Source organism: Phoxinus phoxinus (genome assembly GCF_949152265.1).
Source record: "Phoxinus phoxinus genome assembly, chromosome: 23".
Classification (NCBI taxonomy): Eukaryota; Metazoa; Chordata; class Actinopteri; order Cypriniformes; family Leuciscidae; genus Phoxinus; species Phoxinus phoxinus.
In genome coordinates, this window is record NC_136898.1 from 10,232,283 (window position 1) to 10,249,405 (window position 17,123).

A 17,123-nucleotide genomic window follows, 5' to 3' on the forward strand; every position below is an offset into this window, starting at 1 on the left:
TGGCTACAGATTTTTTATTTCAGTTTGCTCCTGTAAAAGATGTCATAAAACACAACACCAATATATACATATTAATATTTATTCTAATTTTAAATTATATTAATAATTAAATAGATGTATAATAAATTCTGTTTGGTAGTTATTGTTTCCCACTTTACTATTCTACTTTGGAGTGTTTTAATTAAGTGATTTAATGTTTTTGAAACATTTTAGAAAAGGCATGCGGTTTGTTCAGTAAAAGGATTTGAACTAGTTTTTCTAGAAGTATAACATGCTTACTTAGCTGAACTTAAATGTGTGAATAAATGATTTAATATGGCATCTTGAAGCTGTAATCAAAGGCCTCAGGATTAATAAATAATGTACCAGTAAAATAACCAAGCTTTGTGATATGGCAATATAAATCTTTGGTAAATGCAATATGCATACAAAAGACGTGTTTATGTGTATGACATAATAATTGAAAATGCAATGCATAACCGTTAATGTAATGCGTATTTCTAAATGTAATTTAGAATGTAATGTAATAATACAGTGTTCAAAGGAAATCATAATTTATTTGACAGTCCAAATTGATTTAATATAAAATTATACCAAAGATGAAGAACAGAAAACATAAGATGTTTCTATTTTTGCAGAAATGTTTTTAATTCTGAAAAACACATTCAAGACACATTCATGGAGCTGGACAGGAAAATATATTTTTAATGTTTTCAAATCAATCCAAATTGGGGGTACATGTATATATACAATGTTAAATGAAACAGTAGGACTATAAAAAAAGGATTGAGTCCTGGTAATCTTGGATGGCTGTACATGAAGAGCAAAAGTAACAAAACTATAGCTGCAAAATTACAAACTGCTGATTGAAAAGCAGAGTCATCATACTGCCATAAAGAAGACTGTACTGCTCCCTACGATCAGTCACGTTTCTCCGATGGCTCACTATCTGGATACATTTTCAAGTATGTCTCCACCATGTTGTCCAAATCATGCTTAATGCCAGAGTTAATATAGAACAGGGCCATACTTTTGTTTCTGTGATGCATGGGTGTATCTTCCAGGTATGTTGTCAGTCGTTGTTTCGCAGTGCTGCCATTCTCATTTGTTAGAGCAAAGACCGGCAGATTGTACAGGACTTTCAGGAGAGCACACACATTGGGGAAGAACTTCACATCGGACAGCTGAAGTGTCTCGTAGATGGTCGATGGCAATACAACATCTTTACCGCCATGCTTCCATTTGATCTTCCAGCAGTGCAACTCGGCAGGAAAGGTGTCCGGGTTCAGCAGGTCATCTTTATAAATGTCTGCACTGGTCTCCTCTGTGGTGTTGAATTTCAACTGTCCCATGATGGCAGGGACAAGTGACAAGGACTTCAAGGCCTTCAAATGATTTTCAGAGAATAGGTCAGCGAGCTCCTTAATCACATGGGTGACCACAGGAAGGGTGACTTGCTCTTTATAGTAGATTTCAGGTTGGATTTCCTCACCAGACGTTGGTCGTTTTCTGAAGTACAGCCTGGGAACTTTCACCGGGATTTCAAGGGCTGCAGCCAGGTTGACAGCCTCCTCGAACCAGAACTCATGGTAAACCTCGATATTATCGTAAACCTCGTTCAGAGAATGCAGAACAGCAGTTAGACTGTTAGATGCGAAGAAGACCTCATTCGTTTGCCCTTGCAGATTCTTACCAAAGGCTCTGGAGAAAGAAAGGGCGTTTTTCAGCACCACTAACGTCATGACGAATTCAAAATCGGCCAGTGCCTCAGATATGATGAAGGCGTTGTGCGCCACTTCATCGTTCCATTTGTGATCTTCGTTGTCATGGACGCTATCCATGCAAAGCAGGAGAGACTCCAGGAGGTCAACAGCTACTTCAAATGTATCATGCTGCTCGGTCCATTTCAAGGAACACGCCTCCTTGAGGACATTGGCTTTCTCTTCATTTCCCTGGTAGTAGATCGAAATAGCACTTTCCAGCTGATTTTGCAACAAGGGCGATTTACTGAAAAATGCATCCAGCTTTTTCAGGGTAGACATGACGAGATGCACTCCAGTGAACGTCATTGTGTTTGCCAGGCAGATGTTCAAGGAGCAATTGGAGCAAGGGGTGAGAACAGCTAGTGGGTGTAGCTCAGCTATTCTGGCCACCACCGCTTTGACCTTCGTGGCGGACACACCAGAACACAAATACGCCTGTCCTCTGCAATACTGCATGTCTAGGCCACATTTTTCGGTCACTTCAGCAACAAGTCTCTCGGTGATAGCCTCCACATCACCTTCGAAGAGCAGGAACCCGACGAATTCCTCCCGGAGGCTGTTGGTCTTGTCCACAAAACGTACAAACAATGGGAGATGGCTCTCTCTGCCTATCTCAACCAGGTTGTCTACAACCAAAGAGAAGAAGTGTCCTACTTTAACATCAGCCAAAAGCTCTTCACGAATGCACTTTTCCATCACTTCCAGCATCTGCTGCAATTGAGTGGAGGAGCAGTACTCAAGGTTTACAGGCGACCCCTCAAACTTCTTTCTGAGGAATTCGTCGCCTGCGTTGATCCGGTACTCCAACAGCGCCTGGAAGTTGCTGGGAGTGAAGCTTTTGCTTCTGGGTTCTTTGTCAGAGTGCCCATGCAGAGGGATGTTCTGGGTGCCCATCATCACGACAACATCAAACAGAGACTTGAGATACTCTTTATTCAGCGTTTCCTCATCAATGACCTGAGGGCTGCTGTCAACCCCATCACCATTTTTGCTCGCACTGATCTCTTTGGTTGTTGTCTCACTATTATCTTTAGTTTCCTCGCTTTGGGAGTCCGCTGAATATGTAAAAACAATATTCAATAAATAATTGCAGATTTTGCAAGAGAGCCATGTAAATATGTGAGAAAAATTATATTGCAATGCCTAGATAGTTCTGAATCATAAAACAAAGACAAACAAACCACAAAAGCAACTCACATTTACTCTTCTTCGCTTCAGGGGCATCCTTATTTTCAGTCTGTTAAAGAATTTGGTATGTTTTTAGTAAACACTCACATTCAGTATTTAGACATAATTGACTTTCAACTTTACTTTGAAATGTAAAGAGACAGGCATAATACAGTACACTATCAACATAGATTAAAACATACTGAGCAACTATTACCTCATTATTTGACCGTTTGAAGGAAGGATTGTCAAATATGGTTGGTACCGCAGTATCCTTCAGTACAGTCCTGAAAGGGCTCTGGGTAATAATCACAATAATGTGCAATGCAATATGTTAGTAATCGCATGCTATTTATGGATGGGAAGTTGTGATGTCAAGTTGTAGCGTCCAATAGTTGTACATGCTATACTAATCTATACTTGTATAATTACTATAAATGCATTTTTTGGGGAATTTTAGATTTTGAAAAATATTACATTTTAAGTGTAACAGCACCTGAAACATACCCTTTCCATTATACATATAGCAATTCATGTAATTTTAAAGGTTTTAAAACTAATTTTAAAGTATAATTTTAAGTACATTAGAAAACAATAATTACATACCGAGCATGAATTCATAACTTACGGTTTTGGTGATCAAGTTAGGTTCAAAGTGCCTTGCACACAGTCTGTGGTATTTGTTCAGATGGTCAGGCGTTTTGTCCTTCAGGTCTGAGCGACTGCAGTTTTCCACCCACTTCTTACATCTAGGGAATAAATATGACATGAAAGGAGCATCATAGCAGTTATTAAATACAATGATGTAAACGTAATATTTTATTTGTGTAATACTATGATATAGTGCCTATTTTTGTTTTTACTGTATTACACAATGATGATTGTGCCTGGCTGCTTATACACAACATTCACACTGAGATCAATAAAGTTCATGTACAGTAACTTTATATGACAGATGAGTACATTCAATCTGTGTTGTAACAGCCAGTTGGGCTAACACATAGACTTCCCTATCCAATAAGAACAATAGAAATGCTGAGTAAAACTGGGCTGTCTGTTGAATAACTCCCAGTTCTGTAATAATACTTAGTGTAGTAAGTTATACAAGCACTATTTAAAATATTAGTTGCATATGATCTTTAAGCAAGCTAACTAGCTCAGGACAGCTCTGCATCGTCTGTACTGGTAAATAAATGAAGTTAAATGAAAGTTAAACGCGAAATCCTACCGTATGGCTAACAAAGAGTAAGATAGATGAGGAAAACGTGTATAATACCTCTCAGGGTCCCGTGGAAACCTGAAGAACGCCAGCACCGAGTGAGTGCTGTTCCTGGAGCAGTTCAGCGCCGCGCAGAAATTAGGCATCGTGCGTTCACTCTGAGTCGAATCTTAATACCGAATCCAGTTCATCTGACTCACTGTTATGATATGCCGTTCAGAAAGTTTTAAAATTTTAGTTTTAGAGACTAATAAAGCGGTAAATTGATCTGCACTCTAGTGCTTTGTGTGGCCTGGAGGAGAAGCGCGTTGGAGTTCGTCTCAGTCCCACAATGCTTTGCTCTCGCAACGCGAGTTCAAATTCTTAGCCAATCAGCGTGCGCCTACGGGAAGAAATTGGCGGCAGTTAGGGAGGAACCTACTGTCTATGGGAGAAACCTGAATAAATCATAGATTCGAAAAAATATTTTTATGGGCAATTTATAAAGTAACCGCTATCCCAAAAAGGAAAAAAATCATTTTATTATATGACTTTAAAAAGAAAAAGTCCAGTCACCATTTAATTTCCTTGCATCTCCCAATAAACGTGAATGGTGACTGGAACTGTCATTCTGCACAACATCTCTATTGGTAAAGAAGCCAACATGACAGTGAGTGAGTGAGTGAATAAACTACATTTGTCATTGTGAACAAATAAACCCTTTAGTACATGCATGATAATTTAAAAAACAATATTTCTAGTATGTTAATAATGACACAGAGTTTTTTTTTTATTTACAATGAAATATTCTTTATTAGGATGTTTTAGGTCATAGTACATTGATCAAAATAATGGTTAAAATACAGCTGAATGCTCATCTTGCCTTTAAAAAGACATGGTCAGTGTGGGTTGAATTAAATCCTCATTTGAACAAAGTTTAGTTTATTAAAACGATAAATGACTTTAGTGTACGTTCAAATAACAATTACACATTTAAAAGTGAGAAAATGAACAACTGAACAAATAACAATTGCAGCATCTTAAACATCTTACAAAGAGAAAGTACATAAGTGAAAGGCAACACAATCTTCGGTGTGATCATTTTTTTGATACTGCCCAAAACAGACCAACAATGAAACAAATCCTACTTTTACCAACCGTTTCAACTTTCTCCCCAACAAAAGGAGTGTGGAGTTAAAATGCAACAAAATACAGAAATAGCTCTTTATATATACACACTGCACGAGTCTTATGTTAGGATAGCATATTTTCACAATAGTGGCTATAAATCAAATTATTGTCATTAAACTTAAGCCATTGCAGTTAAAAGATTACTCCATGTAGCAGCCAAATGCAACAAACACTTAAATATTAAAATAAAGCATTTTTAATAGTGTCACATAGAATACTTCAAATGTAGGTGTTATGTATGCTATAAATGTCCAATTTGAAAGTGACATTAGTGTTGTATCAGCTTATATTGTTTAACTGCATACTTTTGCAAAGTCTACAGGCTGATCAGGAAGGTCTTCGAGTAGGGCCGGGTTTTTTCTGTAGATGTAAGCACTCGCATCTGTATCGTCCATCTGCACCAGCTCAGCCAATGAGGAGACACAAGTGTCATGGTCGTTCAGCATACCTGGCAGACGAGAGGACGCACGCTGGATTCGTGTTGATCGTCGCACAGGCGTCAGAAACTTTAGGTCTTTGATGGTGCTTTTGCGTCGCGAGCCACTGGCTGGTGCGGTTTCGCAATCGATTCTCTTTTTCACACTAAAAGGGAATGAAGAAAAAAAACAAATTAATATTTAAACATCATAAAGGTCCGTTCACACCAATAACTATAAAGTTTTAATAATCATTCTAATTATCCCAAACTCACCTTTGCAGATATGGTGTCGTTTTCACATTGTATTTCACAATGGAAGCCCCTGCCATCTCTGGACTGGCACTCCTCATCTCATCATCACTGTCATCTTCACTCTCAAATGCCTTTTTCTCCTTAGGTTCCTGATCATCACCCTCAATCTTTATGCCAGCCTTCTTAGTGTCTTGTGTAATGTCGCTCTCTGTGCTTTCCTCATACCCCAGTTCTTCCTCTTCCAGAATTTCAAACACTTTATCCATTTCGTGCTCCTCCACTTGTCCTTCCATACTTTCCTCTGCCAATGCATCAGCTCTCTCAGCATTTATGCCTGTCGAAGATGGGCGAAAACATGAGCAATTTATGAAAATCACATCACGACTATTAATTGGTTTACTTTAGTAATACTATACTAGAATTAATTTGCAATTACTGCATAAAGAATTCACATAAACTCACCATCTTCACAGGATGAGGGTGTCTCCATTGCCTCCAGTTTATCACACAAGTTTATCACCAACTGCAAAACAGAGATAAGTTATAAAATGACAATAAACATGATCGAGTGTGTGTGTGTGTGTGTGTGTGTGTGTGTGTGAGACACAAATAAGACTCTTATAGTTCTTACCGACTCCATCCTTATCTCTGGGTCGACCGGCAGATCCATGTCACTGTTGTCCAGCAAGTCTAGTGTGGTATTCATAATATTGCTTGCTCCGCTAGAATACACTGGTTTATTGTCGGGGACTTTAATATTATCAGTTTGTTTGTTGGTCTGCGATGCAGGGGTTGGTTTTACAGCCTCAGTTTGGATGGCAGGATTAGACTTGGCACCAATTGGGGCTTTGGCTCTAGTTTTAGGCTGTGGAGCTGGTTTTTGTGAAAAGGTTGCCGACTTTTCTGAGACCGGAGGCCTCTTCAGAGTCTTTCCCTTAGATGCCAGCCACTCTGCTAGCTTTGCTCTGAAAGCAGAAAAATCAATGAAACATTAAGCAACCACATTAATATATCCTCTGTTATCAGTGCACTGTCACACTTGTCTAGCGATAATTGATCAGGTTTTGCATGCAGGATATGACTGAAGTTTCTAAAATAAACAGTTCAAAAGTTTGGTGTAATGTTCTTTGAAAGAAGTCTCTTATGCACACCAAGGCAACATCTACATAAACATCTACAAAAAAAATAATAATTACAATTTAAAATAAAATTTCAAAACATTTTACAATTTTCAGCAGCCATTTCGCCAGTCTTCAGGGTCACATGACCCTCCAGAAATCGTTTGAATAAGCACATTTACTTATTATTATCACCATTTAAAACTGCGCTGCTTAATATTTTTCTGGAAACCATGATATATTTTTATCCGGGTTTATTTGCAATTTTATATATTACCGTCACTTGTGTGATTAATATAATGCATCCTTGCTGAATAAAAGTATTAGTTTATTTGTCTTTTGAATTATAATAATCTTACGTTCCCAACTTTTTAATGGCAGTGTATACGACTCACCTTCTCTCTTCAGCGGTATTCATTTGCACTTTGTACTGGCTGATTGTACTTGTGACAGGTCTGCGCACATTCTGTTCAGTGGTGGCTGGTTTGGGTTTCGCCATCTCTTGCTTCTTTGAAGCGGTGGGTCTGATGGCCGAGCGCCCTGTAGCCAGAGGGGCTGGCCTGGAGGGAACACAAACCCGCGGGGCACCTGCTTGAAAGAAGGAGCCTGGGACCTTCTGAAGTATCCGATTATGGGAAACTGACTTCTGGACTGGTTTTTCAGTGGCATTTAGCGGGACATCAGAAACAGATTTCGGTCTAGATAAGTTGACCCTGGGTTTAGTGGACGCCGGCAGGGAAGTAACAGACTTGGACCGGACTTTAGGCAATTCAGGTTTTGGAATCACTTTCTTTTCTGTGGTCTTCGCATCACCACTGGGTTTTCTGAAACAGTCTATTTTAGACTGTACCACACGGCCCTTATATATACCAGGTTTGGATTTCTGAATGGCAGAGACAGTAGAAGGTGGTTTTTGAACTTCTTCCACAAGCTTCCGGTGTCTTACAGTCTGCTGCGTACGGAAGGCCTGGCTTAGTGTGTTGCGCCTAGTAGGATCAGCATCATTAGTTTTGGTCTTCGGTCTAACATCCTTTTCTCTCTCTGGTTTTCCAGAGTTATCCTCCTTAAGATCATTCTTTGACTGAAGAGGTGCTGATATAGTTATCACTCTTTGTTTTGATACAATACTGCCGACTTGTTTTTTTGGGCCACAAACTGGTTTATTGTTCTCCTTGTTATTCTAAATAAAAGTAATAAAAGAGCAAAATTGAGAAAACTACATTTCATGCATACTTAGACATATTTTACACATGTACATGTGAGAAATAAAGGTTCTAAATCTATGAAAGAGTTGGTCTGCTTCACAAAATGCAATGTTACCTTTCTCGTCACCACGGACTCCATTCTGTGCATCAGGGAAAGGACAGTTCTTCAAAGATGATGATCTTCCCTGCAGAACATCACATTGTTATAATGGTCAAACAATATAAACAAGAAAATATATATTAAGTTTACCTGCCTAATAGTTTTTAAAACAGCAACATTTTCACTTTGACCCCCACCCCTCTCTATCTAAGTAACTTATGTGTATAAAACTGTTAGTCTAGCTTTATATACGAATACATTATTTATTAATATTTTAAATCAACTTTTATTTTTAATTTTATTTTATACATTTTGTTCTTCATTTCACTTTTATTAGTTATACAATACATGATTGTTTGGGACTTTTCTGCATTTTAGTAGCTGACACTACCCCAAAAGGTTCCTGCATTTAATAAATTATGCAATACACTAGTCTAAATTCATCCAATATTGAAGTGAATGCTAGATTTGTCAATCTTTATGACAAATATTTGACATGACAGATTAGCCTATTTTTCTATCTGATGACGCTAACGTTAGATGCTAACGTTAGGTAAGAGAAAACCATACTTTGTTAGAAAATGGAAACAGGCGGTGGTTGCACCCAGACATATATGATACCTATACAAATGTTGATCATATTAACTCAAAATAATCAGCGGGTTTCTAACGTTAAGTTAACTTATTAAATAATTAGCAAGGAGTCCCTTTTATTCTTACACGCTTAAAAAAGATCATGGCAATAACGATAACGTTACTCACAAATCAATGCTAATGGTTGACAAAACAACATCTACTTACGTTATCTGAGGCTTCTTCAATCAGTCAGGCAAAACAAGTATAGGTATCTCAGATTAAAAATTGAATTTGAAGGGCATTTATCCTTACATTCAAATATAGAGCACGATCTTTCAAACAGAGATTTGAGTTCAGCGCGGCGAACTGTCGGATTGGCGATGACCGTTTGTGAGTCACTCTAGCCGACGAAATGTATTGGCTGCTTCGGCTCACGTGATACAAATAGAGTCGGCCCCACCCCTTTTCTGAAAACTGGGTGCTGCCTGTTTTGAACCAAAATAAAATTCCTCTAATAACTGTTCACGAACGAACGAAGAAGAACCCACTTGACCTAAACTCCAGTCTATCACATTAATGTTTAATGAAATGTTTAAAAAGATGAGAGGTAAATTGTGTTCATGGTTTTTGCTAGTTAAATAACATACGCGAAAGGACAATGACTTATCCAATATGGTGGATGTAGCATGTCTTTGAATATATGAATACTACACACCTGCATACCTACAAAATGTACTCGATTCAAAAGTTTGGACGCATTCACAGTTCATATCTACTTGTTGTCCACATGGGGCATAAAAAAATCATTTTTAGCCACAAGATGGCAGAAGATTCCACATTCTTGATGCCCTTAACCAGCTCTACACTAGGAACCCATTTAACATAGGCTATGACTGTAAAATATGCCTTCATTTCAGTGTGTGATAATGAGTAAATAAGGAGCTTATGTCTCCAACTGTGACCTCAAATTGCTTCCCTCGAGGTTTCCACTTTAATAAATGCAATATATAATTCATGAGACATTCTGCTGACTCCATGATTATGTGAGGTCTGTCACACATGTATGGTCATTTATGCCCTTTATTAATTTTAAATAAAGAAGGGCAACTAATTTACCTTGTATGTAATTGTGTGTCTGGACTCATTTCGATACCAAAAAGAAGGTTGGACAACCAAGCAAGCATGATCAACATTTTGGTTATTCAGTTTAAGAGAACAAGGGCCGTGAAAAGCATTGTTTTCTGTTATGCACAATAAGATTTAAAATGGACATGGACCTACTTAATATCTGCTAACATTTACTGCTTTATATATATATATATATATATATATATATATATATATATATATATATATTTAATATTTAAATGTTATTTAGTCCTGATGTTACAAGAGGGAAAAAAAGTTGTAATACAACAGAGTTTAGAGTTTCTCACCTTTCAAAATGGAAACATCTTTATGTAGCCCTTCAAACGTCACATTTGACTCTAAACATATGCCTATCACACTGCAGACTTGCTCTCTTTTGATTCAAATGAAATGCATCTTGAGTCTTAAAGTCACCATGAAATCAAAATTGACCATTCTTTTTTTGTGTGTGGAATATTGCCATATTTGTTATAAATAATATCACCATGCTATTATTAAGATTATATGTGGACATCATTACTTTAACAAAATGTATCCTTTTTTTCTTGTTTGAGAAGCCGTTTCACTCAGATATACGTCACAATAGGGAATCACAAAAGACTATCGCAACTAATCACAAAAGACTATCGCACCTATCTTTTTAATGCTGACTTTAAGGCTGGAAAACATGTCTTTCCCCCACATTTTTGCCCCAATTTACATAAGATGCTAGTTGCCGAAAATAGCTAGCTGCTGATATTGGGCAGTTGGAGTTGACCGATCTTGCCGATAAGTAGTGGTGTGTGCATTGGGCACAGAATCTGATTCTTTAGCTTCAGACTATGAATACTATGACTAAGACTATATGTTGCATCTCCTAGCAACAAAGGCACACGTTTTTGCATGAGTTTGTTGTGTTCAGAAAAACTTGAATGTCTGGTAGTTTGTGATCCTCAGTCATTTATGATGCCTAGTTTTTCTCTGTAACATTTCACAAAGTGTATGTTGCCTGCTGCCTAGTATGTTAAAATGTGAACATATTTTAAGTATTCCAGCCTTCCAGTTATCGATTGTTGTGAAATGACCTCAGATAAGTTCATTAAGATCCATTCACACTAAGAACGATAACCATTAAGATACTAGAACGATAAAAATTAGTGTCTACACCAGCACACGATAACGTTCTGCTGATTATGGTTTTGTCATCGGCTGCTTTAAATGCTTGCGCTCCTCAAAGTTGAATGGATTTAGATTGGCGTCAGATTTCGATAACACACCAGTCAAAAACAGTGTTGTGAATGAAATATCTGACCAAAGCACCCGACCATCTTATTCAAAGACATACCTGATAATACAGATGTAGGAGCAATGGGACATGGACCATATAGTGAGAGACTAGTAAAGTGTCCAACAAAACTATTAAGGTAAGAAGAAATCACAGAGCAGTGATGAGATGAGCTTAATACATATAGACAGCTTGTTTTCCCTGAAGTCAGCCAGATTCTGCTCGTCTTCGCTGAACAAAGTGATACGTTTGTCAAAACTCCACCATGTGTGACATTGATTTTCTGTTGCCTTACATTCACTGTAGCTCTCCACCACTGGCCTGTTCTTCTCACTGACAGGTTCAGCTTAATCAAGGAGGAAACTGTTTGAACCTTTCCTCCACTCAGTCAAGTGTTAAACCAGGGGGAGGTTTGATGAAATGCTGTGATTATCAATAACAGTTCATCTTATTCAAGCAGGCATATGCATTCCTAAAACAACAGCTGACTGCAGCGTGTGTGTGTGTGTGTGTGTGACGGTTTGCTGATGGTGCTAAATGGGAACAGCAGATCGTCAATAACTTCTGATCAGCTTTTACATCTTCCTGCAGTGTGGATCTCTGCAGTTTCACATTCCAGCGGCGAATTCTACAGCACTGCATCTCCCTGTCGGAAATTAACACTAGGCAATCCATCATTCGAAAAGAGAAAGATACTTGCAGGTTAAAAATACACAGATCATGCAGATAAGAAATGACGTTTACTGAGTCTCTGTTTAAGGTTAAAATAAAAGGCATTAAAAACACAAATGCACCAACATGAATGATTTATGCTCAACAACCGAGTTTAAATCACAGTATTTATTTACAAATAAAGTGAAATATAATGGACATTTATGCATGTGATATATAAAAGTTGTAAATAACAGACAAAGATATCAGACAATATATTGGGAAACATACAATTGGCAAAAACACAGTCTGTTTGAGATGTATATTGTTGCAGCGGAGACATTTAAGTCAATAACAGGATTTGATTGAATGCATAATATAGAATATGTTATTATAATATCACAAAACGCAACAACTTAAGCCACCAAGAATACTGTTCTTACACAAACACAACAGATAAATGAGAGTAATACAGTAAGTCCTTTTCAACTAAAAAGGTCAAAAGTCAATAGGTCATTTGACATATTCCTTTTTGATAATTTCAAATGCAAAAAAAATTCCAATGCCGGTCAAAGGTCAGTCACAGAAAAAAATCTCTAGAGGGAACTGCCGTGGAAAGGTCAAATGTTCAGTCATGTCTCCTTGTATATGATAAGTGTTAGGGAAGCGGACTGGATGTACAAGCTCTCTGAATCTTGGAATGAAAGTCATGCCCGTATATGTGGTGTTCATAGTTTCCTCTCCTGTTGTTTTGTCTTCCACACGTTTAGTAAGGGTAGTGTTTCTGTTTCTTCCCTGCGAAACATGCCATCCACGTGCACAACAGCATGGCCAGCACAGCCCCAGCCCCGGTGCAGTAATAAGCCCATCCGATCTCACAAGAACCTGGAAGAAGCATAAACCACATGTTCAAAAGTTGGCCTACCTATTTTTAAACAAAAAATAAATTTGTTTTAATGTATTTCAACCATGGTACAGAATTCTTTTACTTTAATAATTTGTTATATTTGTGGAAATTTATATATATATATATATATATATAATATGCAAAATCTAATTTTGAAATATTTGGGGTTGTAAGATACATTTATCAGGCTGCATTTATCTATAATACAGTAAAAACAGTAATATTGTCAAAAGGTATTACAATTTAAAATAACTGTTCTTGTTCTATAAAAAGTTCTATTTTAATACATTTTTAAATGTAATTTATTTCTGTGATCAAAGCAGAATTTTCAGCATCATTTCTTAAGTCTTCCGTGTCGCATGATCCTTCTGAAATCATTTTAATATGAGGATTTGGTGCTCAAGAAACATTTATTATTATTATCAATGTTGAAAACATTTGTGCTGCTTAATATTTTTGTGGAAAAAAAGGTCAAAAGAACAGCATTTATTTGAACATTATAAATGTCTTACTGTCTCTTTTGAACAATTTAATAAATTCTTGCTGAATAAAAGTTCTTAAAAAAATCTTACTGATGCCAAACTTTTAAATGGTAGTGTACCGGTATATAAATTGTAATAAGTCTCATATAATGTAGATTGATATCTAATATTTTACAATTTCTATATTGGTATTTCTATTCTACCTTATAGGCCTAAATTAAAATGTGAAATTTGCAACGCATTCTCATCCTAGGGCGTCATATACTGACATTTTTGACATTTCGTCTACATCCAACGCACATGGCACCCTTTAGCGTCAATATGACACGCACAAAGCTTTGTTCGGTTATGGTTGGGTTTAGGTCTGAGGTAGGGTTAGTGTTAGACCGCTAGGAGGCGCCTTCTGGCCCAAATCTATCTGCGTCTCATATTGACGCTAAAGGGTGCCATGTGCGTTGGATGTAGACGAAATGTCAAAAGCATCAGTATATGATGCCTTGGGATGATGTATACCAACGTACCAAGATCGAACTGGTCAGAACTGTTGCTGCAAGTCTGTCTGACCTCTTCACTGTCCCATCCCAAAGGATACAGGGCACATCCAGATCCGATCAGCAGCCCTGCAGAGAGAAAAAACACACTATGAATACAAAGAGACCCAAACGTACACAAGTAGAACTTTAAGACATGACTAAGAGAGCTCCCATAGTTCCCCGCTGTGCGGAGAAGAGCGTGATATCTCCTGAAAAATAGATGATAGCCATGAAAGCCATGATAGCTTCACGCATTTTGTCATCGGTCTGAAAAGCTATTATTTGTTTTACTGCAAACAACGCAGGATCATTAGCTTGTTTTTCCCCCCATTTGACACAGATACTCTATCACACGCAAATGCAAACACACACCTCCGCAGAGACTATAAAGCACAAATCTTGTTTTCATCTGGGCTCAAGATCCAAACAGCCATGAAAATATGATAATGAATGCAGCAAGTAGCTTATTTATAAACGAGCTTCTTGGGAATTATTTCATATTTCCCCTTTTATGTTCTTACCAATTCAGCAAAAATAAACAGGCATGTAATTCCCACCAGAAATATATAAAACTGTAGTTTCACTGTGGCTCCTCCTCTCTAGTGATCTCTAAATCCTTTCCAGAATGTTTCCGAATAAAAAAAAGAACTGCAAACCATGTGCCTTCATCTATTTCAATGCCAGGCTCTTTTGAGTATACTGATTGTGATATGATATGAGACTAATATCAGCGACCTTGTCTAACGGTGTGCACCTAACGCTGTTGTGTGCATACTATGTGTGCCATGTAATGTTTGGTTCTCTTTGTGTCTGCTTACAAATGATGGGTGTGTGTCTGTGTGATCATCTCAAGTTTTCGGAGAGTAGTTTTGGTCAGAGTCTGAGATAATGAGAGGACAGAGGACTGAACACAAAGAACACTCCCACACTGCCGTGCAAGCTAAATCCCAATAACAAAGATAATTTTTTTTGGAATGAAGCACATTCATTTGTACTTACTTTGATGTCACGCATATTCTTTGATATAACAAAAGTCTAGATTCCGACATTATTATTCCAGTTATAGGAATCGCTCCTTGTTATACGTTTCAAAACTTGTCTTTGTCTTTAAAATTCTTCAAATGTCTTCTTTTCCCTGCATCCATTCAAGCAGGCCTGAAAATCCATTACACTGAGTCAGGCACTTATAAAAATGACATTCTACTTCAGAGTTCAAAACGACAAAGGAATACAGAGAGAAGGGAAATAACCTTTTACGTGCTTCACTTTCCTGTTTCCTGCAATCAGAGAAGTTATGAACGAGTAATCGATAAGTCGATCTTGGGCAAGTTTATTATGTGGATGTGAGAGCATGAAAAGAATGCCAACTTATGCAGAAATTAACTTTATGGATTGCAGCGGCATACTCATTTCACCCGCTGGCACGCGGTTGAGCACGCATGGTAAGGTTGCGAGTACAGCAGTTCTCCTTGACAAAACCAAGACAAAAATGGACTGTTGCAGTACTATGAAACGAGGAGGTCCTTTGGTCACAGAAAAGGTGAGGAAAAATTGACAGTGATAAAGTGAATAAGAGGGACGGAGAGCTGCACACTCAGAATATGAAAAAAGCTGGTTGCACTGTGTTCTCAAAGTCATATTACCACTAGCATTGGGAGAGTTCTTAAATAGTTAATAAATATGCATTCCCGAAGCTGAATACCTTATTTGGAAAAGCACAGAAAATGAATAGCACATTCTACGGAGCGGAGCCCCTAAAAGGACATGGTTTGGCTTGCTAAGGATTTGATGCGCAACAGGTCTTGAGCATCATTGACAAATATATTATCTAGTAAAATGTGTGGTCAGAACAGCCGCTTCCTATACACAGAGTACGTGATCGCGAATTCGAAATTGAAAGTGAAAAGCGCACGCACATTCCAAAGCGATTTCGGATACACTTTATGTGAATGTGTCCCTGTTACAGTGTAATTATACATACTGAGTAATAGTAATTAACTATGTATGTATACTTACCATAGGGTTAGGGTAGGATTAGGGTTTGGTTCAGGGTTAGTTGAATACAATTATGCCTAATTTATGGTTATTACTACAGTAACAAAGTGTAACAAGGACACATTCAAATAAAGTGTTACCGCAATTTCAATACCCCGCATATTGATTACGGCTCCGATGCCCACAAATGATATACAATATAATTACCCAACTATATAATTATGCGAGACGCAAAAGCATTGAAATATACTTTTTCCTCCCATCTCATATTTTTTCCATTACCATGTCCCTTTAGGGGTTCCGTAGAATGTGTTATTTCCTTTCCGAATTTTGTATTCGGCTTCAGGCAAACCCTTAGTGCATACTAACAAAAGTTAATTTTAATCGAAGTGTGTGCAGTAAAATATAAAAGTGCTCTAGAAAACTACATACAAAACCGTATGCAATGGGCAATGCTTACTACAAAAACGTACTACACAACTAGATGCATTTCATATGTAGCATATAATAAGTAGAATGCGCAACAAAAATAGTATGCATTGCACTAGTAAATCATTACAAAAAAAAAATGGACAAATGCATAAAAACTAATAATCACTTGGTAGAGTGCATGAAATTGTGTGCAAAGCTTACTAGTTGCAGTTGTATATGTGAGTAACGTATACTGGATCTGAACAGATTTAGCACAAATTTTTTTTTTAATCTAAGGAACAAAGTGAAGAAAACAGTGGAGGGTTTAATAAGGATAATGATCTCATGAAATGGCATGTGTGTGTTTACTTCATATGTGTTTGAATAACTGGATGAAAAGGAAAACCATTATGTGTACTGGGCAAAGTCTCTTATCTGTAGCTGCTATACATTGAGGAAATCAAGTATAAAGATGCATGTGAGAGAGAAGCATAGGAGAGCAGAATCCAGCATAGGAGACACTGCTTCTGAGCATCTCGTCTCTAAGGATTCTCATGTTGCTCACATATAAAGATCAAGCTCTAACCTGAAACCCATAATCCTGTTTTAAACCCTCATCTAAACACAATTCTCAGCCTGCATAGAGAGTGGCAGGGTTTTGAATTTTCATTCAGTCCACAAAAACAGTGATCCACTTCAATCTTCTAACTCTCGTGTCACATGCGTTGCCAATACTTGGGCTT

The 17,123-nt window shown here is 37.5% G+C and overlaps 3 protein-coding genes across 4 annotated transcripts in view; all 3 read right to left on the minus strand.

Annotated features, from left to right (window-relative positions):
* Window positions 1-539: 539 nt before the first annotated feature.
* On the minus strand, window positions 540-4,482 carry thap12a (THAP domain containing 12a). Its single transcript, XM_079600129.1, has 5 exons — window positions 4,207-4,482; window positions 3,559-3,679; window positions 3,148-3,228; window positions 2,961-3,000; window positions 540-2,818 (listed from the first exon to the last, which is right to left on the minus strand). Exons 1-5 carry the CDS (start codon window positions 4,293-4,295, stop codon window positions 921-923), a joined length of 2,229 nt encoding a protein of 742 aa, XP_079456255.1. The 5' UTR covers window positions 4,296-4,482; the 3' UTR covers window positions 540-920.
* A 442-nt stretch (window positions 4,483-4,924) lies between these two features.
* Window positions 4,925-9,454, minus strand: LOC306991995 (cytoskeleton-associated protein 2). Of its 2 annotated transcripts, none has more exons than XM_079600347.1 (7): window positions 9,301-9,454; window positions 8,428-8,497; window positions 7,503-8,287; window positions 6,621-6,954; window positions 6,452-6,512; window positions 6,011-6,323; window positions 4,925-5,901 (listed from the first exon to the last, which is right to left on the minus strand). In XM_079600347.1, the coding sequence occupies exons 2-7, from the start codon at window positions 8,458-8,460 to the stop codon at window positions 5,613-5,615; spliced, it is 1,815 nt and encodes a 604-aa protein (XP_079456473.1). In that variant the 5' UTR covers window positions 8,461-8,497; window positions 9,301-9,454; the 3' UTR covers window positions 4,925-5,612. The 2 variants fall into 2 exon arrangements, with proteins under 2 accessions (XP_079456473.1, XP_079456472.1); XM_079600346.1 differs by having other exon boundaries at window positions 9,214-9,451.
* Window positions 9,455-12,123: 2,669 nt separating this feature from the next.
* Window positions 12,124-17,123, minus strand: part of lhfpl6 (LHFPL tetraspan subfamily member 6) — a 28,172-nt gene continuing 23,172 nt past the window's right edge. The window contains exons 3-4 of the mRNA XM_079600618.1: window positions 13,963-14,061; window positions 12,124-12,937 (exon numbers count right to left, since the gene is read on the minus strand). Coding sequence (XP_079456744.1) covers window positions 12,819-12,937; window positions 13,963-14,061 — 218 coding nt within the window. The 3' untranslated portion in view covers window positions 12,124-12,818. The remainder of the gene's footprint in view (window positions 12,938-13,962; window positions 14,062-17,123) is intronic.

Coding starts and splice junctions, on each gene's coding strand:
- thap12a (XM_079600129.1), bottom strand. CDS start 4,295: ATGCCTAATTTCTGCGCGGCGCTGAACTGCTCCAGGAACAGCACTCAC. Junction 3,680..4,206: donor TTTCCACGGGACCCTGAGAG/GTATTATACACG, acceptor TTTATTCCCTAG/ATGTAAGAAGTGGGTGGAAA. Junction 3,229..3,558: donor CTAACTTGATCACCAAAACC/GTAAGTTATGAA, acceptor ATTATTACCCAG/AGCCCTTTCAGGACTGTACT.
- LOC306991995 (XM_079600347.1), bottom strand. CDS start 8,460: ATGCACAGAATGGAGTCCGTGGTGACGAGAAAG. Junction 8,288..8,427: donor AGTCCGTGGTGACGAGAAAG/GTAACATTGCAT, acceptor ACTTTTATTTAG/AATAACAAGGAGAACAATAA. Junction 6,324..6,451: donor ACCCTCATCCTGTGAAGATG/GTGAGTTTATGT, acceptor CATCTTCGACAG/GCATAAATGCTGAGAGAGCT.